The following is a 23,786-nucleotide window of genomic DNA, read 5'->3' as shown; positions in this document are numbered from 1 at the left end:
AATTCTCAGTTTTCCACCCACCGCTAAAGCCGACCATTTCTTTCTTGTCTTTTTACTTATCACTTCACCTTCTATAAATGAGCTGTAATGTTTGACATTTAGCAGGATTCAAGGAAAACCCACAACTCTTCGATAACTCTTGATATATAAGATATCAAAATCATGTTGTATATTACCACTCTCACTGAACAAACAATTTTCCCCCAAGGCCAACTCATCGACATATTTCCAACATCTATTATGACTGGAATCAAGTGCGCTATTTATGCAAATAAAAAAATCACCGGGCCAAGTTTAGTACCTTGGGGAACACCCCCAGACAAGGTCTGCCAGTCAGAAAAGGACTGTTTATATCTGACCCTCTGTTGACGTTCTGTAAGAAAATCAGCAATCCATTTGACAACCGATGGGGAAACTCCAAGCTTAATAAGTTTGTTTATGGCTATCATGTGGTCTATTGTATCAAATGCTTTGCTGAAGTCAGTTAATATTAACGTGCCAATGTTACCTGGTCTATTTGCACCAGAGACTAAATGATGATGGATATCAATAATACAGTGAGTGCTGGACATACCTTTTCGATTGCTAAATTGTCTGAAGTTCAATTTAGAATTAATTGAGTTGATAACCCATTTGCTTTCAGCAACCTTTGCAAGCAGAGGAGAGAGAGAGATTGGTCTGAATTTCTGCAAGGTGGGTGGTTGAACTTTCGGTATCGGAACAACATTAGCCTGCTTCAATTGGAATGGGACAACACCCTGCTTAAATGACGAATTTAAGATATTAGAAACTGGAATACTAAATTCATAAGCAAAGTCTTAAAGGATTTTCGCAGGCAGGTTGTCTGGACTGCCATTTTTACTCGCTGAAATCTTCCTAAGTTCTTTATAAATCTCCCACGGATAGATTTCAGGAGGGTCTGACATACTATGCCAATAGGCAAGTAAATTGTTCAAATTAATAGGCTCATGGGTTTGAGAAAAGTTGGCAAGATAATTATTAATGACGTTAGCAATGAGTTTAGTATTACATGAATCAATACCATCGATGTCAATAGATAAATCAATAGTCTTCATGTTAACTACATGTAGGTTACAAATTTCTTTGTGCCATCTTCAATTTTCTTTAATTTACGTACTCGACCAGCATAGTACAGCTGCTTAGCAGATCTAATTTGACAAGTAACCTGGTTTCTGAGGATATGATATCTGACTCTATCTCCATTTTTGAATGCTTTTTGTCTGCACAGTATTATTTTCTTAATTTGATCATTAAACCAGGGTTTATCGTCATGATACTTTCTAATAGTTGTAGTGGGGAAATAAAAATCAACATGTTTACTGATCATCTCATAAAAAATATCAGTTTTAACTTGACAAGAGCTGGTGCTAATTATTTCCTGCCATGTTTGATTTTGAATCCATTGAGCAAAAGATCGTACACTTGAGTCTTTCATCGGGTGAATAACAGACGTGTGATAGTGATTAGGTTTCAAGGAAATAATATCAGGTTCCCACATCACACAATTACGGTCACTTTGAGCTGCTGGTGGCAAAGTCAAAGGGTTTTTATACTGATTGTCAAAGTTCGTGATAATTAAATCCAATACAGCATTTTCTCTGGTTGGATCAGTTACGACCTGTTTCATATTGTTTCCAGAACAGATTGGATTGACATCAAACTGATTAAAGTCCCCCAAGATGACTAGGCCAATACAGTGTACATGTATGTGGCCTACAAATCAGCAATTGATCTACATGTACACATATATGGATTGTGATTTCTCTTTTGTGACAAACATCGTTCACCATACATCATGGAATGAGAAACACTCTAAGTAGGAGGACAGTGGACAATGCTCAAAGGGTTTCCACCCAAAGGAAGTCGGTACCTAAACCACAGCACCTCTCGGCTTCCGTAGTTTAAATTTCAACAGTTCCCAGCCATCTTAGCCGGAGATGAAAGCCTATTTATCGTTAAATGTAACAATCATTCAAAACTATAACATGGGACACTCCCCTGTATGAATAATTAACAATAATCCAAAACTCTGGTAATCTCCGTGCATCTTTGACACAGCTTCCTGTCATGCATGACCAGTGTAATTTGCCATGCCACACAGGGTGACAAATACGAACAGAGAAGAAAAATAATCTACCCTTTGATCCTTTCACTTACAATACATATCATTTAACTGTTGAGAACATTTATAACACAATACTCGCGTTGAAACTGCCAAAAATGGTTTGAAAATGGCCCGGTTAGGACGAGCACGTCTTTGGCGGGGCTGGCAAAAATGGCAGTTTGGCAGGCTAATAATCACGTGACCAGCATTGAAGCATTGCAACCTTATCACATCTTTTGTCGCCTACAGTAAGCCATACATTAATAAGGAATCACTATTAATCACTATTATTTTTACGCTGATTCTGCAAAGTTACAAGGAAAATTCATGCACCAACAGTTGTCATGGAAACCCTTGCCTGTCTTCACAACACGCTCCTAATCTAATCTACGGAAGCCTACCACTGACAACCACTTTACGCCATATGCCCCTTACAGTTTGATTGCACCAAGTAGTCTTTTGCTGGTTAAATTTGAATAAAACTGGTACATTGAGGTATTACACTGTGTTATTGCACGTAAAGATTAAAAAAAATTGAATTCCCCAGACTAAAGACACTGTTGCTATACATGTACCTTGTGATTCTGGGCAAGCTTTTGCATAGCGACCACCATCTCAAGAATGGACCGGCTCCTTTGTGCACTTCGTGTCCACTGAAAACAGTGTATTTATTGGTGCTGGGCATGTCTTACTGGTGTGTCACTTCTTGCCCTGAATCAAGAGGTGTAGTCTTAAGTATTGAATTCAAATTACAGTAAACTCTGGCTGAGTCAGCACTCTCAAGACTCAAGAAATTATGACGACTTACGTGAATGCCGACTTGTGCTGTGAGCCATCATTTTGCTGACTTACACGTACACATGTATTGCCTATGCACATTATGATTCCTTGCACTATTTCAATGGCTTTGATTTACCCTGGCTTATTTCTACGTCTATGGTTGATCCCAGCAAATTCGTTCTCGATTATCATCTTCATGGGCTGCAAATTCGATAATTGTTCATGTGCCCCTAAGGGCGAAGCAAGGACGGCAATCACTTGTATATCACATCATGACTAGATAGTGCAGTACCTACAAGTATGAAAGTAGACTGCATCTTTCCCATATGAAAGGGTAGCCATAATGAATTTGTCTTGGACGCAAGTTTTTTTGCGACTTGTGTATGAACACTCTTTTACACTCCCATTTGGTAAAATGCACTGAAAGGTGTACCTTTTTAAACATGCTTTCTTGGACAACTGAGGGTGGTGTTGCATAGGATTTTCTTTTCCAATCATGAATCCAAAATTAACTCACTGAAAATATTTCTGAGAAAGATTTAATGTTGGTTATTGCCATGTACGTAAACAACAATCAGCAAAAAAGAGAAAATTTAGTCAAGCAAAATCTACAAAAATGTAGGACTTTTTTATGTACAAAGCAGTGTAACATTGAGGCTTTTCTTGGATGACATGACACTTTTGCTCGTGAATATGGAAATAACTCGGCATAAATCCAAATAAGCAGTAAAAACCCTCTTAAATGTTAGAAAAACATGTTAAGTGTGTTTAAAAAAAAACAGTTTGCATCGACTTAATTTTAAATTGTAAAACTTGTGAAAATAAGTTGCCTGGAAATATTTTTGTTAATTCTGTACACATTTGATGTAACAACATTTCATTATTAAGTTTTAAATGTGGATTTTGCTTCACTTGATTTCATTTTGCATGCAGAGTATTTTGGAAATTCATATTTTCAGTGAATTGTCATCTTTCAGTCTCTCTTCCTGTACATCCATCTTGGCTGGTATGACAAGTGCACATTAAAATGACAATTTTCTCAAGTTTTCAATAACACAGTAATCAGCTTCATGAGATGAAATTGCCACAGAGAACAAATTATGGCACTGCTGCAAGCAAAATAAAATCTCCAGGATGTCACAGAAAACGTGTTACCCTAATAATGGTGTCCCCATTTTTGAGGCATTCATTGTGCACACACATTCCAAGTGCTCTACACGACTGCTACTGCATAAAGTTTTGAGCAGTATGGATGGCATGTTTTCTTTGTGATAAATTTCATTTTGAATCTTTCAAGATTTGAAAGACCTTTTTCATGTTATGACTGCCAGTGTGACAAGCAGGCATCGGCATTAAAGACCAACCCAATACACCGCCCTGTACATGTAATGTGTGTGCACGAGACAGCGAATACAAGGAAAAAACGGTGATTCAGTCTTTTCGGAACCGAATTAGGGTTTACTGTTTTTGAAAACCCAAATCGAATTTTACCACTGAGTAGAGTTTTAAGATGAAATTGTAATGGGTCTTTCTTTAAGGTTTGGGAGTGTTCTGTAACATTTTGACACTTTGTAGTCAAAGGATATGGAGTCCTTCAGAATTGTTATTCATACATGTATTTTAAGTTGTAGCTCTTCTTAGTCAGAAATAGTTCACAGAACTTAATAGTTATTGAGCACAATACCTTTAAGAAAATCTTGTTACAGGTATAAACAAGGACACACCATTTCTATAGGTAAGGGTAAAAATTGCATTACTGTAATCACTTTTGCACCAGTTCCCCCAAACAGATAGCTCAGAGTTCAACACAGTCCCTTACTCCTGTTAGAGAAATTCAATGTACTTATTGATATTCTAAGAACATTCAACTGAACATACATGTACCAAACATGAATATTCCAATTCGTAGACTAGTTGTAAGTTTTAAAAGTACAATTTGAGAAGAGCTGTCTTCTCAGCTACCTATTTGTGGGAAAAACAAAACGATTTAACTTTGCCACAAGTATGTTTGTGCAGTATGTTTTTCTTAAACATGCCAAAAGTGTTAAATGGTCCGAAGCATTTTATGAAAATTAAAGAGCTATATGTTACCCTTACTGATAGAAATTGTGTGTCCTTGTTGAATAACATTCAACATACCCATTACTCAAATCCTTTTTGTAAGAGTGGTCAATACATTTTTCATGAACTTTAAACTCCATACAGATTCCTCTACGTAAATACATTAGTGATGTCTGTCCATATATCAATAAAAATGGGGAGGGAAAAGAGCACAAAATTCGGTGAAAACATCTGAAATATCAGCCCCAAATCGGCCCCAAATCGGGAAGGGCATAAAAAGAGGGTGGAGTGGTAGGGGATTTCTATCCACCACTCCGCCCTTGCTGGGATTCGATCCCGGGTCCTCTGCTTCCCGGGCGGTGCTCTTGACCACTCCGCTATTTGGGTCCCCAATGTGTTTAAGGCTTTTCTCTTACTTAAACTTTGGTTTTTTTCAGTACATTGGAATTTAAAAAGGTGTCTCTTCCAGGATTCGAACTCGGCATCGCTTACTTTGGAGCACAACACTTTTTCACTGAGCCACCTCTCTGAAGGACACTACCTTTTTTTAAAAACTTAAGCTTTAGATTTACATTTACAACTGCAAATTGAAATTTAAAAAAGTCTCTCCAGGATTCGAACCCAGCACCCCACTTTTTCGAGCACGTCACTTCCGCACTGAGCCACAAACACTTCTCTAAACAGACAGATCTCTTTTTATACTTAACCCTTAAAATTGAATTTCTCAATTGGATGTGACAAAGAGGACTCTCCTGGATTATCCAGCATTCTACACGGCGCTTTCGCACTGGGCCACAAACATCTCAGATAGAATTCTATTTTTAATATATGATTTGAATTTAAAAAATGGAACTTAATAAAGGTGTCTTCCCGGGATTCAAATCGATCATCTCTCATCCAGGAATAAAACTAGCCTTTCCGTATTGCGCCATTAACAACTCTGGAAAATGCCAATTACATGTAATTATATTCCAACAAATGTTTGTCTTGGATTGCTAAAGAGAGGTTGAGAATATAAATGTTCTACATTATATTAACGGAATATGGGGAGATTGAGCTAAATTTCCAAAGTTTCCCTTGCACAACAAAATGGCAAAAACGCACGAATGATAATTTTTCCTGTTTACAGTTTATTGCGCTACATTCACGTATATTACTCTTTCCGGCCAAAAGAATAAATAACTTGTGCGTAATATATAGGGCCTACATAAAAAATGGCAAAGATATTGAGAGACATAAACAATACTTTAGAAAATACAATCCTACAAAAATCATAGGCTTTTTTTGTTAGAGAATTACATGTAAGTCTCTCTTGCACTCTACTCTGACAGAGCTGGTTATTGGGGACCCTCTAAACAGCCGGATGGGGGAGGATTGCTCTCCCACTTTAAAAAACTCGGCTGCAACGCACTCAATTTTCTCCAAACTTGGCATACATGTATAGACACACCCTTTATCATTACAACTGACAATTAATGAATCAGCGTCAATCAAATTTGAAGTCAATCAAAAAGATACATGTAGTTTTTCTACGGTCATTGGACTTAAATGGGAAGAGAACACGCGTGCCAACCCGCATGCATTGAGCACCACTGTGGAAACTATACATTTTGGCTGACTTTGGCGGGGAAAAAATGGCGCTGTGCAAGAGGTTCAATGTTCACAAAATTTGTGTTCAAAATGACCACAAGGAGAAAAATCTATAAACACTCCCAAAGGCTCAGTTCCTGAAAATTACAGAAATTTACAGCGGAGATATTGGGAAAAATACCGAGAAGGCCGATAAGGTTAAATGACATCTGAAAACTTTAATGATTCGTCTCGCATTATGGGCAAGACAGAGAAATGTCTGGAAAAAAAGCAAATTTACAAAAATCCATGCAATGTACATGTACTACACGTTAATCAAGCTCTGAGCTCCAGGAAAAGATGGAGCAAATAAAATTAGTGTTGATAAGTTAATGCAGACACATCGATTTATTCTTTAAGATACTTTTAAAATTTCCTTTAAAATTCTACATTGAATGTCAGATACAAACGATAACACTGAACCAGACAATTTCGACGGCATGCTCAAATTTTGCTGAAATATAGTGGTCAGTGTGATTACAGTATTATCATGACTAGAAAACGTTTTTATGTTTGACATTAAAAAGTCCAAGCGATGAATTTTTCATGGACGTAAATTACTTTCTATGCAACTTCATGCTCTTCTGAGTATGAGAACTAAACACGGCTCCGGCATTTTCACGAAAAGGTAAATTTCTGGCCGAGGAGTAAAACCTAGGTTTTGAGAAAATGGCATCTGGTCTCTTTTTTAAACGTTTATTTCCACCCAGTGCTTAGCATTTCTTTGACATACCCCACACTGCAGCATAAAAGGAGGTCTTCAATGACACAAACTACAAATTAATGTTTTAAGAAGTCAATTAAAATTGTTTATTTTTAAACAAACACGTTCGTTTAAGTTTGTGAAAACGCTAACATTAGTATAACTTTTGTCTTTTAGTGAAAACGCATGCTTGCTACAGCACGTGCCAGGTGCCAAATTTTTCATTGAATACATTTCTGGAGTCAAATATGCCTCTTCGTGAATTACAGCAAAACGAATTTACCCGTGGTTTTACCCTTTATTGCTAACGCTATAGCATGTAAGACAAATTCGCCTCTTTGTGAAAACGCAAATTGCTGTATAGTTGAATTTTGCACCAGGAAGATCATCGTAATCATTGGTTGGTTTCAGTAGAGTTGGTGAAAAAAATTACACCAAGAAATAAAAATTGCTTAGCTTAGTTGATTTTTGCTCCCCCCCAAAAAAAATAAACCCCCAGAAATTTGAAAAGAAAAATGATTTGGGGCGATGCACTTGCACATAGATCCCTTGGTGGCCGAGCACATTGAAAACTGCACCCTTCTTCGCATTTTCAAATGACAGAGAGATGGTTTGCGGGTACATGTACATGTGTACCATGTGAAATCGATCATTTCTGAGACGGGTGGTTTTGAGCTGAAACATTTCAAAATGGTTCACATTGCCCTGAACAACGGATGGTACTATTGTCGTGAGGTGCGTCAGGAAGACGCTGTTCATCATTGGTCTTTTGTTCAAACTATGATCCAAAATTTGGCTCATTTCTGAAAAATGTTTTGTCCGATGGATTTTCGCTATTAAAGTAAAAGTTTCTACTTAAACAAATGAAAGGGAAATTCAAGCAAGCAAAGTTCCAGCAATTCAGTCGTGGTGTTTTGTTACTTTCCAGTGCTAACTTCTCATTATCTTCTTTGTTGTTTTTGATTATATACTGTACATGTATGTGCCTCATATTTTTGTATTTTGTTTTTAGTGTTGTGTATTATTGGACTTTGGCGACTAATTTATAACTAATATTAATGAGTTCTTAATGATTGTTATTGCTGGGCACCTGTGGAAAACAGTACATTGACACTGATAGGTCTCCCCAGGGTAAAGAAAGAATAAATAAATAAAATAAACAAAATAAATAAATAAAATAAATTAATCAATCAATCAAGTAATTGTGCGCAAGTCATGTAACATTACACTTGTGTACCCCGAATGACATCACAGTTTGGAAAATAAATATGCAAATACTCAATAGCATACAAGCAAACAAAAATCAAAACCCTTTTTTGAAAACAAGAGCAAACAAAAGTTGAACACAAGGTAATCAAAAGACAAAGTTATATTTTCAGGGGTGTATTTCAAAATTAGCACTGTATAGACCCTTCTAAACAACACAACTCAATATGGCACTAATGTTTAGATTTCTGATCTTTACAATATAATGGACTTCTGAGAAGCTTGGTTGGTTTACAGGAAATTTTAAATTTTAAGGAAATTGCTGTCAATTACATGAACTCTCCTGGTGCTTATTGAGAAGCTCTTGGTGACAAGTTTTCTGGTTTCAGGGAACCCATCACTGTTGTCTCCTCATTATGGTGATTATTTGTCTTCATGAAGAAAAATGGAATACAAGAAAAAAATACTTTAAGTCATTCAAATGCAATTTGAATGTGGACTTTAATGAAAAGCTGCATGTGGATTGAAATAAGTGTATTTTAGGGTTGTTCAGTAATCAGGTAATCAGATCAAATAAAAAACTAACCAATTTTTGGGGTGACAACAAATGTCCGTAACTGTGGGTGTTATGTTTTCGCATTTGAAAACTTGAATCTAAATAAAAGGAGTTTGAAAGTTTGCACATGAATAATGAGAATTTCTGTCTACTCACTGGAGCTTGAAGCATACTGGTTTGGTTTTGAATTGCCCGGAGAACCAGCTTAAGGGTGATAATATGCTGAACCTGTGTAGGGAAAAAAGGAACATGTACATGTACAGTATGATGTGATTTGTCATGTTGACTACTGGAACAAGTGGTTGATCCGTTGTTTTAGGATGCATGATGATTGAATTGGATTTCAATGAGACTACAAGTGGTAGTTCTCATTATACTAGGGTGAGTAAAGTTGAAAATGGCTGCTGTCAGGAAAGGAACCAATCAGCATCGATGTCACGTGATCGAATGTAGGATCGTACAGCAATGTATTGTATGTACATGTAGTTGGATGCTTTTGTCAAGATGTAATTTTTTTTAATCTAAAAATAGTTCGCGGTACCCGCTGCTTCACCTGACTTGGACCCGCCAGCCGACGCCGGCAAGCTCAGTAGTCGAGTGGTTAAGACGTCTGCACTAGTAAGCAGGAGGTCATGGGTTCGAGTCCCACCCGAGTAAGATTGTGACTTTTTTCGCAAGCTCTCGGACAAGCACTGAGCATACAGTGTTTATTAATATATATATATACGTTGGGTAAGGGCAAAAACCTGTTATATAAATATATAGTTGGATGCTGAAGGCCATTCTACTGCATGTACATGTACTTTCAAAAGTCGCATGAAAGTGTCTCTCTGTGTAAGTACTACCTCATCTGATGGGGCCAAGATATTGGAGACACCTCCATATTTTGCGACCCACATCTACAGATGCAAAATTGACCAGGGTGGACAATTCTTAGGATGTACATACTTTATGAGGGTTTTTACAACATTCTTCTAAGCATCGGTATGCATCTGAATTATTTTTAAGAAGTCCTGTCCAACATTTGACTATCAGCTGCTTTGTTAAAGCATTACATTCTGGGATAGGCCTACTTCCCGAAGTAACCATGGTAACCATCTTGGTAGGTTGGTCATTCGGACCAGACTTGAGTAAGCAATAGAAATCATGTTACTCGGTACTGTCAAATGGAACACAGCTGTGCTTGTACGGGTAAACACAAAGACAGTAACTGAACACACTACTTTCAGACTACGGTACTAAAGGAAAAGTAGGTACATGTAGGCCTGGTCATGATGTAGGCCTGGTCATGATGTAGGCCTGGTCATGATGTAGGCCTGGTCATGATATAGGCCTGGTCATGATATAGGCCTGGTCATGATATAGTCACTGTCCACTATAATAATATATTGTTAAAGACACTGCACATCATGTAAATGTAAGGTGAGAGTTGGGTGCCATAGGTAGATTATGGCTCAACATTTGCGACAGCAGCTGGCTTACTGAGTTACTTCATGATTTGCCAATAAAACTGTTACTTATTCATTCATTTATTCATTCTTTCTTTATTTCCACTTAATTACAGAGGAACCTTGTTAATAAGAGGTCCTTTGGATTGGCAAATTACCTTGTTATAGCAGGAACTTGTATTATCAGGAATGAAAACAATGAAAAAACAAAGGATTGGGATCTAAAATTTTCCTTGTTATAAGCAGAATCTTGTCTTAACAGTGCTCTTATTAACGAGGTTCGACTATATATGCAGTAAAGATTAGCTCCACTGAAGTGGAGCGTTTAGTATTCCTCTTTTTTATGATTTTGGATGGGATCGTCATACTAACGCTCCATGCCTGTACATATAGTTAGGTGAAAATGGTTCTCAAAAATTCCAAAGACTCACCAAAAATACCTCTATCACCACCTACTGGCTTCCGTAAATGCCAACATCAAACTGTTGGGCTTCAATGATATTTCTGACTTAAAATCTGTCAAAATCTGACTGTTTTTGCTCGACACATGCACAGCACTTAAAGTTTTCACCGCCTCCTCCCATTCAAATACGAGCGTGTAGAGTTTCTGGCCAATAACTCTATGGGCAAACATGGTCCTCTAAGCAAACCACAGGAGAGGCCCATATGTAGGTATGTGACAAAACATTTAAACTTCCCCAAATTTAACAGAAATGGTTACCATTTTAAAGAGCTCAGAAAGAGCTTAAACATGATGTATAGATATCTTTCTAGCTGAAAAATTAAGAGCATCCCATTCATTATAAACCTGGGAATTGGTGGTAAAATTTCGTCCTCCAAAAACAAAGAAAAACAAAAGAAAATTTGTGACTGGTATTTTGGAGTTTTCATGACACTAACTACTTTGCTGCACTATAACTTCATTATTACCAGTCATAATCTCATCAAAATTTCACAAGATGTTGCATTGGGTATTCATTTTTATTATATGATAATTGATGTTTAATTACAATCAGTAAACACAATGATTAATTTGTCAGTTAGTGCAGTGACTATAAATGGTTTACGCACATCTATGTACTGCATGCTTTATGGCGCATTAGAACTTTCTTATTACAAGTCAGAATGTCATCAAAATTTCACATAAGACACTGCAATGAATGTTTACTCATTACAATTATGATAGATGTTCAATTTTGATTAATTTGTCAATTAGCAGGGTGACCATTTATGTTTTGCACACATCCATGTAATGCCCTTATGTTTTACCTGTACTTGGTATGGAGGTTTTAGTGTAGTATCACATCCTCAGTGATAAGGTCAGCGGCAAGGGCGTATTTTGTGATGTCGTATTCCACTGCATCATCGTAGGTATCGCTTGCAGCATCATTCCAGTATGAAATAACGTATGTCCCTCCTAGCTTCTTCTGGAGCTTTTCAATTTGGCATTGATATACAGTTTTTGCTTCCACTGTCTTCATCATACCAAATATGCAAGATCCTGCTGCCTACAAATTCCCCTGTTAGAATATCTTGAACATTTTGCTGGACACTTGCATCCAACTCAGGAAAGTCATATACCAAGTCTAGAATTGGGGTCTTTAGCTTTCGTTCAATCTTTTTCCCTTCATTTCTAGCTTAACAGCTATCCGTTTAGATATTTCGACCCTGATTTCTGTACCTCTTTTTCATGTGTTTTCTTTTTGTTTCCTTCCCAAGGTCACAGCCAGCTTAATCAATTTGGTTTTTTTTCTTTTCTTCCAGGTTGTCAAGATACACTGTTGTTCTTCTAGGCTCTAATTTTGGATGACAAATACATGTAGCTCATTGTTGCACTTGGTGCGTGATCCTTAGCAGCACCAAACATGCGTATTACTTCCTCTGCATCAATGTTATGGAGAGATGCTGACGCTGTTTCTTTCCTAAGTTGCTCAGTGATTGTGTTGAAGTGCTTTTTGTATTGTCTTTCAAGCACGCTACCAATGTTCTCCAAACAACTTTTCATCATATCAACAAATAGCTCTGCGTTAACTGGACATTGCTGAAGCTTTTCAGCTGATCATCATATTCAAGTATAATAGAAAGTAGGTTTGCAGTAGCACCATGGACGTATCTCTTTTGTGAGTATTTGAGGTTCTGAAAAGAACCAGTGGTACTCGACGTTTCGTGCATGATGCTCTGCTCGTCATCAGGAGAATGCCGTTTTTAAAAATTTTTTTAACTTCTAGGACCCATACGCAGACTAAAGGAAGAACTGGGGCAGGGTGCCAAGGGTACAGATGACCCATAAGGTGAACTAGAAGGGTTGAGGATGGGGCGCCAGATGTCACTGATGATGAGGCCTGTGTCTTGCGGAACTGTTCTGTTCTTGTGAATCTCAATTGCCTCACGAACACGGCGTGGATGCCATTGTTCTACATGTATGTTGGCAATGAGATGGCTTTGTTGCCAGTGGACTTGGTGGTCTTCAGTGCTGGAGTGTTTGATGATGGCAGATTTCTCGAGATCCCCCTGTCTTCCGTGGGCTCGTTGTTCACTGAGTCTGGTAGTGAGATCTCGCCGATATACACCTTGCCGCATTCGCAGGGGATCCTGTAGACGCCTGGCTTGGTCTTGGGGTCTTGCTTGTCCTTGTGAGACTGGAGAGCTGCTTGGATCTTGTTGGGGGCAGTATGGAAGACTTTGATGCCATGGTGTAGAAGGATGCGCTGGATTATGTGGGAGGTACTGCCTATGTAGGGGAGGGTGACAGAACTAATGTGCCTAATGGGTTGACCTTGGGTATAGGAGACCCGCTGGTCTGGAGGGGGTCTAGGGTCTTGATCTGTCTTGACTGTGATGGAGTTCCGGTTGCAGGTGGTCTTGGTCGCAGATGTTGTATGCTCGACGCACGAGGGTTCTGTGGACGGAGGCCATGATGCGGGGGTGGTGGAATGACCGGTTGTTCAGGTAGAGGTCGGTGTGTGTGTTGGCTTCCTGTACACTGTGCGGGATAGGGTGCCATCTAGTAGTCTTGAAACCTCAACATCCAAGAATGCAATGCGTCTGTCTTGTTCCTTCTCCATGGTGAACTGGATGTCGTTGTGTTGGCTGTTGAGGTGTTGAAGGAACAGCTGGAGGTCTTGTGGGCTGTGGGCTGTGTCGTCCACATACCGGATCCATACGCTAGGCTTGAGGTCCGCGGAGAAGAGGGCTGTCTGCTCAAATATTCCATGAACAGGTCTGCCAGAACCAGGGATAGAGGCGATCCCATGGAGGTTCCGGAAGACTGCTTGAAGAATTTGTCTCTCCACTGGAAGTAGGAAGATGATACGCAGCTGATCAGGAGATCATGGAATTTGATGTGGTGTGAGGTTGGTCCGGTCGCTGAGTGAGGGATCTTGAAGTAACCTATCCTTGGCGATGGTGCATGCTTCAGATGTGGGTATATTAGTGAAGAGAGAGACCACATCGAAGCTTACCATTATGTCTGTGGGGCGTAGAGACAACCCGTCGATGAACTGGGCGAACTGGTCAGAGTTCTTGATATGATGTGGGGTGTTGCCAACCAGAGGGTGAAGGATCTTGGTGAGGTGCCTGGTGGTGTTGTAGGTGGGACCGCCTCGGGAAGCTACGATGGGTCGGAGTGGGATACCGGTCTTGTGTATCTTGGGCTGGCCGAAAAATCTTGGACATCTTGTACTGGAGGGTCGAAGCTGTTGGTATAGGGCCATGGAGACTTTGTCTGACCATTGGAAGGCTAGGAGCTTAGCCTGGAATCTCTTTTGGATGGAAGGTATGGGGTTCTTGTGAAGGGGCTGGTAGGGACCTTACGGTCATAGTCAGCTTTGTCCATGACGACAGTTGCGTTCCCCTTGTCTGCAGTTAGGATGTGGATGGAGTGATCTCTTAGTAGGCTTTTGATGGCTTGCTGTTCGGTCTTGGAGATGTTGGGCTTGACGGGCTTGTGGTTCTTGAGGGCTTGGCTGATGTGGAGGCGGGCATCGTCTGCAGCGCTCTTGTTCAGGTGGCGAAGGGCTGGCTCAACGGAGTGAATGATGTCTACTATTGGAGGGGACCGCGGGACCAAGGTGAACTTCATACCGAGGGCAAGGACTCTGGATTCCGTGTGTGACAAGTGGCGGTGACTGAGGTTGACCACGGTTTGCCTTGTGAACGCAGTTCGTGAATGGAGGTGGGGCTTAGTAGGGTATGGACATGAGGATATAGAAGATCCTATAGTCCGACTGGGAATATGGGATTTACTCTGGTTCTTGGAGAGGCGACTGAATTTCTTGATCTGTCGGCAGCGAGTTGACCCGAAGACATGGCGGCAGACACTCTCTGTCATTCTCTTGATCTTGGTGAAGTCTTCAGTCGAAACCGCTGTAGCGACATGATCCTGTGCAGTGGAAAGTTGTCTGTCTAGGTGTGCCAGGGTCAATCTTGTGGCTTGGATGCGGTGTCGGAGAAGGGCTAGGCTGTACTGGTGAACAATACCCTGAGACTTCGTGTTCCGGATGGGATCTCGGACACGAAGGCCAGGAGGCAAAATGTTGGTATCATGGCATCGTTTCAGGAAGGCTAGGTTGTTAATCAATTTCGAGCGTTTGATGGAACAACGCTCAAATTCTCCTGATGACGAGCATTCTCCTGATGACGAGCAGAGCATACTGCTCATACTGCTCGAAACGTCAAGTACCACTGGTTCTTTTTAGAACCGCAAATACTCACAAAAGAGATACGTCCATGGTGCTACCGCAAACCTACTTTCTATTATACCTCTTCACCATGCAAACCCTCAAGACTTATCTATCATCTTCAAGGTTATCTCCAAAAGAAATATTTCTTGGTGGAGAGGGTATCGCTCGGGTTTAGGACATTTAGCTTGCCCTTTCCACTCTCAGCAGATTTAAGTACAGATCTTGAAGAGCTAGCAATTGTCTCAAGGGGGTGGAGGTGGCAATTCAGTTCATTTAGGCTTTTCCCCCATGTCTCTTCCAGACGAACAATGGTTGCATGATTCACGGCCACTCAGTCAGTCATAGTATTTTTAATATGACTAACCATGTTACATCGAACGGGTTCAAAGTTTGTCCCATGAAAGGCACAGTAGACCTCTGCAACACGCTTGACAGGGTCTGTGATGTGCTGCCCATAATCTGTAGCCATGCCCCCAGGCAGTGGGTCAAGAGAAATAACGTGGCAAGCTTTACCGCTGGTGACATGAATGCTACTGACATGTAGCCCTTCTTGGGTTGTTGCATCAAATCCTATAGAGGGATTCCAATACGACACTTTTAGCGTCGATCTAAGCACTTCCGGATTTGAAAACGAGGCTGTACGTGTCAGCTTCAATTCTTAATATGATCAGAGGATTGAAAGTAAGGAGTCAAGACACAAAATACATAAAGGTATGTTAAATTCAGACGTTCCAGGCTGCAAATTTTTATGGTAGAGTCTTTCAGGATGACTCGACACGTAAAATCAAAGGAAAAATAACGGCAACTAACCGCGAACTAATGTACCTGCGGTGGTCATGTATCTTGTGCAGTGCGCGTGGTTTAAACTGACGTGGCGTCACACTTACAAACCGGATACTGCATGTACTGTGTGGACTCTGCGGGCGTTCAACACAGAGAGCCTCGCTTTCGATGCAGATATGCGCAGATGGCGCTAATGTGAAATCCCTCTATTGTTAGGTTGTCTTGCTCCATAAGTACTTCAGCCACTTGGAAGTCTGATACAATACCTAACTCTCTTGCCATCATTTCCACTGTACTCCTGTGTGGTAGGCTGTCAATTTTCATGCCCATCCATTTTGCAAATGCATCAGTTAATGGTGGTATATTTCCGGTTGGTACATGGTTTACTAACGAGTCATACACAAACAGTCGCATGTTGAATGGAAACATCTTCCCCTCTCTCTGCAAAACTGTGGAACCTGTTGCTCGCAATGCCTCTGCTTCTTCCTGCAAGACAAGCTTCTCATTTTCAAGATTTCTTATCTCATCAGCCTTCAACTTCAATTGACTTCTCAATCTCACAACTTCATCCTAAGCCTCAGTAGCAATCGACTTCCTACTTTTTTGAAATCCCTTTGATCGACGATAGCTTCATCAAACCCGAGCAAGCTCGTTTTTATTTTGTATTAATTCTTCTGCAACAGTACTCAACCGAAGTTGAGTTCTCAGTTTGACAACTGTTGCCTGCTTTCTTGTTATGACCTGATTTAGGTGCTTCACTTTGCCATGAGTCAGGAGCTTTGTCTTCAACGCATTCAGACTTTCAACATGCCTCTGCTTCATTTTCTGATTTGATTTCGACAGAAATGCAAGTCTCTTCTGTAGTTTCTTTTTCCTTGGTGTGAGCACTCCTCGAGGAGATTTCCTTGCAGGGGGTGTTTGCTTAGGAGGGTCTTGAGTGGTTGATGGCCTAGGTTCTCCACACGACGGTACTTATCAGCACAGGCTCGGGAGAGGATACTTGAACATCTGGCACTTCCTTCTGATTGGGTGTCTGAAGTGAGTATTGCTTCCGACTTATCTCATCAAATTTCTTCATTTCAGCTTCATGTGACAACAGCCATTCCGTGTAAGGGTCATCATCAAACTTAAAAATTGATGTGACAAAAATAAATTTTTCTCAGTTTATTTGATAAGATGGATATTGAAACCATCTACATCTCAAAAGAACTTTTAAATCAAAGAACTTTTTATTTAGGTTACAGTCTCCTGAATATGGATGAAATTTGTGGTCAAAAAGGAGGGGCAGGGGTACAAATCACTAACTTAGAAAGTCACTGAAGCTCATTCATATGATTTTACTTTATCTGCATACATTAGGTAGCTATTACAGTCTATTTGATAAAACATCAGAAATTTTTTCAAATGCTTTTTGTATTTTCCCAGGTTTTCATCTTGAAAACTCCCTCAAAATATGTCATGCGAGTCACAAAATTTGACCATTTTTTTAGATTACTAAAAAACTAGACAGGGATTCAGCTAGTGTTTGATATTTGTAAATCATATAGTTGAGGTCTATCATTAAAAGCGTTAATGTTCTTATTTGCTTTGCGTTCCTTGTAGAAAAAACTCTGTCAAGAGTGTCACACGAGTCACACATGCACTGTACATGTATGTCAGGCGAGTCACATGCTAGGAATTGAAATTGAGTGTAATTTTCATGGTGAAAACATGAAATTGAATCAGATAATGAAATGAAAGATTTTTACCAAATAAATGATGCCGTAGCTACGTGTACATTCCCGTACAATTGCATCATTAATTGCAGCTCTTTCCTTTGTAAACTCAGTCAATTACACGTACAATACATGCAAGTATGATGATGGGCACATGTACATGTATGCACAATACATGTACATGTAGGTAAGACGGGCAAGCATATATTCAGACACCCAATCTTGGTAGCCAGTAGATGATATACATGTACTGTGCACAGTGCCACAACCCAACCTGATGAATAGGGGACAGCTGCAGTTCAATGAGGAGATCACTGAAAGTGCAAAAGAAAAAGCATTGGACAAACCAAAAATTACAACTGTTTTTCTGAAATAATCGTGGATAGTGGAATTCATGACACTCACTTCAATTAAATTCAGAGGCAGTTTTACTCAATGTCATTGTTATGAATATATGACCTGTGAGCACAAAATGAGCTGAAAGTCAGAATTTTCAAAAACTGAGATATTGGTACATGTACATGTATGTACATGGAACACTTAGGGTAAATGTATAAGATGACAATGTGGCTTTATTCTTGCAGCTTTGCGTCTTTCTTCCCGACATTGTTTCAACATTTAAGACCAGGCACAAATAATGCTATCGTCAAAATTGCTAAGAAAATGACATTTTACAATATGTGATTCTGCAAAATATTTGAAATTAAATAGGAGGTGGGTTAATCATTCCAAATATCAAAAAAACAAAAAAATTGTCCTCTACTTCAATATAAACTTTGAACCCTCAAAACAGGAAAGAGTGGGATGCGACTTTACTCTCATTTTGTTGTGACAGGTCACAGTCATGGTGTATTGCGTTAAATACCACCCCAAAATTTGCCAAAGTAAAGGAATAAATAGCAGTTTTCACCCTCTTCCATAATGTATTTGCAGGTCCATCATTTTTATTAATGTAATATTATAATTTGAATTGTTTTACTCTTATTACAGTTATAATAAAAAAGTAAAACGCTACTGTGTCATGCGAGTCACAAATTTGTGTCACGAGAGTCACATTTTCTTCAGAACGTTTCTCACAACAAGAGAGACTTGGCACAATGTAACCTTTGCATGGATTAGGTCAGAGTATTAAGTTTTTCGTTCAGTGAAAATTTACTTTAGCACACTTGTACATTCATAGGAAATGCTTATAGAATCAAAGGATATGAAAAATCCCTATTTCTATCCTGTCACGCGAGTCACGTCAAAGAAACCATGATAAAGAAAATAACAAACATTTCAAAGTGATCAAATAAAAATTAAGGGATACATTCACAATGCGAGAGAGGCTTGAGCTTTGAATGGGTACGGACGTGTTCTCTACGTTGCTGTGCGAGTGGTGAGACCTTCTCCATACGCAATCTTTTCTTTGCTTTCATGCTTGCATGACTCTGCTTGCTTTGCTGTTTCTTTTTTTTCTTGCTGCTTTTCAGACCATTTACAGTAACATCTGCAGATACTAACTACACGTACTAAAGCTACATCGTTGGGCCAACATGGCCGACGAAAGTGAGGAAGACATGACATGGGATCAGCTATCACAACAGCAGATATCAGAATATAAATCTAGGCATAGTCGAAATCAAAACAATAACCAACCACGCTCTACATTAGACATTCTCATGAGTCAAGCCCAAGATGGCCAAAATGATGACGACGATAGCAATGCAGATAGCAATAACAAAAATACTGAGCATGCCAAAGATATGGAAGCTCGGGTCAGTTCGCCAAAAACTTCATGGAGACCAATGTCCAGAAAAAGAGCGAAACCAATTAAAGCCAAGTGAAGATTCTAAAGAGTCTAACAACAGTTCCTATTCTCAATACCAAAAGAGAAGAAATGTAAATGCTTATTCGTATTCGTCCCAAGAAAATGCAAACCTACCACTGTAATCATAAATTCTCCAGATATCAAACTTGCTCAGATAAATCCCATTAAAATAGCCAAAGCTCTCAATGAAATTGGACCGAACATCATTAAAAATGTCACTAAAACCAACCAAGGTGGCATCAGTGTTAAATGACACACACCTGGTCAGGCTAACAAACTTAAAAGAATCAATACGCTTGGACAGTGGTCCGTTACAACCGAGTTTGCGAAATCAGAAACACAAAGTAAAGGTGTTATCTCTGGAGTACCACTTGAACTCTCTGATAAAGAAATCCTCAAGGAATGCAAAAAAGACGGTGTCATGGATGCACGAAGGCTCACTTTCAAAAGAAATGGACAAACTGGAAACAGCCTCTCTGCCTATGCTGGTTGCGATACCATGAGAGAAGAAAAGGAAATCCAAGAAGTTAGAGTAACCTACAACATATCCTACGCTGAGGCAGCAAAGTCTATCCGTACAGACATCACTGTCCATGCTGAAAAGCCTGACACACTTTCTCCAGCACTTAAATTGAAAACCTGGACTCCAAACAAAACATGGGCGAACACACAAAATACACAAAATGTACATGTCAGCAGTGAACAAAGAAGACAGAATCTGCAACCGTCGTCCAAATGAGAGATTTCTACTCAAACTGAAGATGTATCAGTAGCTAGCCAAACTGAACCTATCTCACCATGTTTGTTGGCAGATAACTCGCTAATAGAACTACTTATCTGGGAGTCAACTGAAAATAAAGAAAGTAGGGAATCAGAAATAAAGTCTCTCTTTAATCACTTATTCCACCAATCAACCAAAACACATCAGGCATCAGACAAAGAGAGAAAACGTAATGCTCATACACAATCCTCAAGCACTGGTGCGTCCCCGCAGGGGACACAAAGGAAATCCTCTCAGTCCAAAACCAAACACAGAGGAGCCCCTGCTAAGTCCTCACAAACTGAAACTTCAAAACAGCATTGAAAACATTCAATCGGTCAAAAGGGGAAAGTCAGCAAACATAAACATGAATCTTATCCTCATGGTCTTTATCTTTCAATGGAATGCACAATCACTTATTGCACATGGAAATGAACTCAAGCATGCTATAAATGACTGGAAGGACAAACCTGATATAATTTGTATACAAGAAACATGGCTTAAAGAAAGTAAGAATTTCAATCTTCCTGGATATAACATTTACAGATGTGACAGGAAACCTATCCTTAAATCCTCTGGCGGGGGATGTGCTATTTTTACCAAAAAAGCCCTTGTTGTTCAAAACATTTTTGACAAAGATTCCCTTTTCCAGTATCAAGTCCTTGAAGTGAATAAAAGTGATAAAAGTAAATTAAAAATTATTAATGCTTATAACTCTTGTCTTACTTTGAAGGACGATTCTTTAACTGACATCGAAAATCATATAAGTAAGAATACTATTATTTGTGAAGACTTTAACAGCCACAACTCCCTCTGGGGAAGTAAAATGACTGATGCCAATGGTAATATCATCGAAAATGTAATGGACAAACACAATCTTGTCTGTGTTAATAGTGGAAACGGTACTAGAATTAACACCTCCAATGGTACTATTACTTGCATTGACATTACTATCACCTCTCCAGATCCCGCAGCCAAGAGTAACTGGACTACCTTAGATGATACTTGGGGAAGCGACCACTACCCTATCATTATTGAATTTAACAAAAAATGCCAGTACACTTCCAAAAACAATAACTCTCGTTGGTCCACAAAAAGAACCAACTGGGATGCCTTTGAACGAGCTTGTGATAACCTTATTACTGAGCCAAGCATTAATATTAATGCTCAAGATGCTTATAATGAGTACATTGAGCAACTTACTGAGGCTTTCAATCATTCCATCCCGCGTACAGTTTCTCATAAAAAGAACAAAAAGATATATACTTCATGGTGGAATGATGACTGTAAAAAAACTGTTGAAAACCGGAAAAAAGCCCTTAAATTGTTAAGGAAAACCCATTGCCCTAAAGACCTTATAGCTTACAAACGTACCTTTGCTATTGTTCGTAAAACGTAAAACTTAAAGCTGCTAAAAGAGATGATTGGAAAAGTTTTTGTGATACCTTGAACTCCCAAACTCCTTCCAAAAAGATTTGGGACATAATTCATCATATTAACAATACGCAAACTAAGGTTAACAACTCAGTCTTAAAAGACAGTGACAAAGTGTTTATCTCTGACGAAGATAAAGCTAACTTACTTGCTCAAAGTTTTGTTTCTATCAGCAATGATCAAAATTACAGTACCTCCTTTTTAAAAACTAAACAAAATGCTGAAAATAATTTTCACCTTAATGAAGATGATAATGTTATTAATGAACCTTTTACTGTGTCTGAACAGGAAACTGCCATTGATGCAGCAAAGTGTACATGTACCTCTCCAGGTAAAGATGGTATCGGCATTGACATTATTAAACATCTCCCTCAAAAAGCACGTGAAATTATTCTCATCATTTTCAACAAGGCCTGGAGTGTTTCCCAGTGTCCTAGCCAATGGAAAGAAGCCATACTTACTCCTATTCTTAAACTTGGCAAAACTCCCATCAATCCTAAATCTTACCGGCCAATTGCGCTCACCTCCACCTTCTGCAAAATAATGGAGCACATGGCCAATAATAGACTTATCTGGTACCTGGAAGGAAAGGAAAGGGAGAAGCACCAAAGACTATATCATTCATCTTGAATCTAGCATAAACAAGGCTTTTGCCAACAGAGAAAGTACTTTGGCGGTCTTCCTGGATCTTAAAATATATGCTATGGCCCAAAGGAATTGTCATCAAATTACAATCACTTGGAATAAGTGGGCGCATTACCCGATGGATCAATGACTTTCTTACAAATCGGAAAATCCAGGTTAAAATAAATGACACTTATTCTGAATCATGTACTGTTAAAAATGGCACACCCCAAGGTAGTGTTATTAGTCCAACACTCTTTAATATTGCTGTTAATGACCTTACTCAATGTATTAATGGAGTTAATATCTGTCAATATGCAGAAGACATAGTCACATGGAAATCCAATAGAAATATTAATTTCATTACCAATAAGATCCAACAAAGACTCAATGACATTTCCTCTTGGTGTGGAAAATGGGGCTTTAAAATATCAACTCCCAAGACCTACGCTGTCCTATTTACTCATGAACGAAATGCTTCCTCTAAACTGAAGATAAATTTTCAAAATTCAGCTAAATTTCTTGGTGTCGTCTTTGACAACAAACTAACCTGGAAGGAACACACCAACTATGTCGTCAATAGAAGCAAAGCTAAACTTAACATCCTCAGATGTATTAGTGGAACTGATTGGGGATCAGCCTGTTGTATTCTCTTTCGCCTGTACAAAACTCTTATCAAACCAATTCTAGAGTACGGATGTGAAGCCTTCAACTCAGTGGTTTTAGACCACAAGCAAAAATTAGATAGTATACAATACCAGGCTCTGAGGATATGCTGTGGAGCACTGTATGGAACCTCGTTACAGAAACTGCAAGTAGAGTGTGGAGATCCTCCTCTTTATCTGAGCCGTAATTATTTTTGTAATCTATATAATATCAAACTGGATATGCATGCATTCTCATCCTAATGAATACGTCCAAATAGACTGCTGGCAGAAACACTACTTTGCTAAAAGATGGAAAACTAATCCACGCCAAGCTCCATTTAAAGCCAGAACAGGTAAACTGCATCTTAACACCTTTCCATTGCACAATCCATTTCCTTACTGGCATTATACTAAACGTGATATCTCAACAGAAATTCTGAACCATGTTAAACATATCATGGATATCAATGAAAAGGGTTCCCTTGCTACAGAGATCATACATACAACTTGGGGAAACTCACTTCACATCTATACAGATGGTTCTGTTGACCCGAATAATAACACTGTGGGATGTGGTATATAAATACCTCAACTTAATTATTCTAAGAACATCAGATTAATGGTGCAGACCACTAATTCAAGTGAGATTTTTGACCAGCTCATTAGCATTAAAAGTGCCCCCTTCCACAGCATCTTTTGAAAAAGGAGATTGTTTGGCCCCCAAAATGGTGAGATTGTGTAAATCGTTTTCAGGATCAACTCCCTGGGTCTTGGGCTTTCATATGAGAGCAGAAGGGCTAAAAACTACAGTTGAAAAATGGTC

General features: G+C 39.2%; 1 protein-coding gene across 15 annotated transcripts in view; it reads right to left on the bottom strand.

Moving 5' to 3' along the window:
• Window positions 1-23,786, bottom strand: part of LOC110990573 (uncharacterized) — a 43,709-nt gene that overhangs the window by 10,517 nt on the left and 9,406 nt on the right. For 4 of the 15 annotated variants that reach the window (XR_015425834.1, XR_015425844.1, XR_015425847.1 and 1 more), the window contains 2 exons: window positions 9,217-9,288; window positions 6,077-8,935 (listed from right to left, as the gene is read on the bottom strand). The exons of 8 other annotated variants lie outside the window; for them this stretch is intronic. Coding sequence is in view for 1 of the 7 variants with exons in the window: in XM_087138845.1 (XP_086994971.1) it covers window positions 14,248-15,168 (921 nt within the window). In the remaining 6 variants the exon portion in view is untranslated. Of the gene's footprint in view, window positions 1-3,509; window positions 8,936-9,216; window positions 9,289-11,777; window positions 16,120-22,153; window positions 22,272-23,786 lie in introns of those variants that run through there. 3 more of the 15 variants (XM_087138845.1, XR_015425839.1, XR_015425838.1) reach the window with 3 other exon arrangements.

The sequence above is a fragment of the Acanthaster planci genome, linkage group LG07 (assembly GCF_054643075.1).
Source record: "Acanthaster planci isolate LZ-2023a linkage group LG07, COTS_SCS, whole genome shotgun sequence".
NCBI lineage: Eukaryota > Metazoa > Echinodermata > Asteroidea > Valvatida > Acanthasteridae > Acanthaster > Acanthaster planci.
The sequence above is the reverse complement of the archived record's forward strand: the minus strand, read 5'-3'. Positions and strand labels throughout refer to the sequence as shown.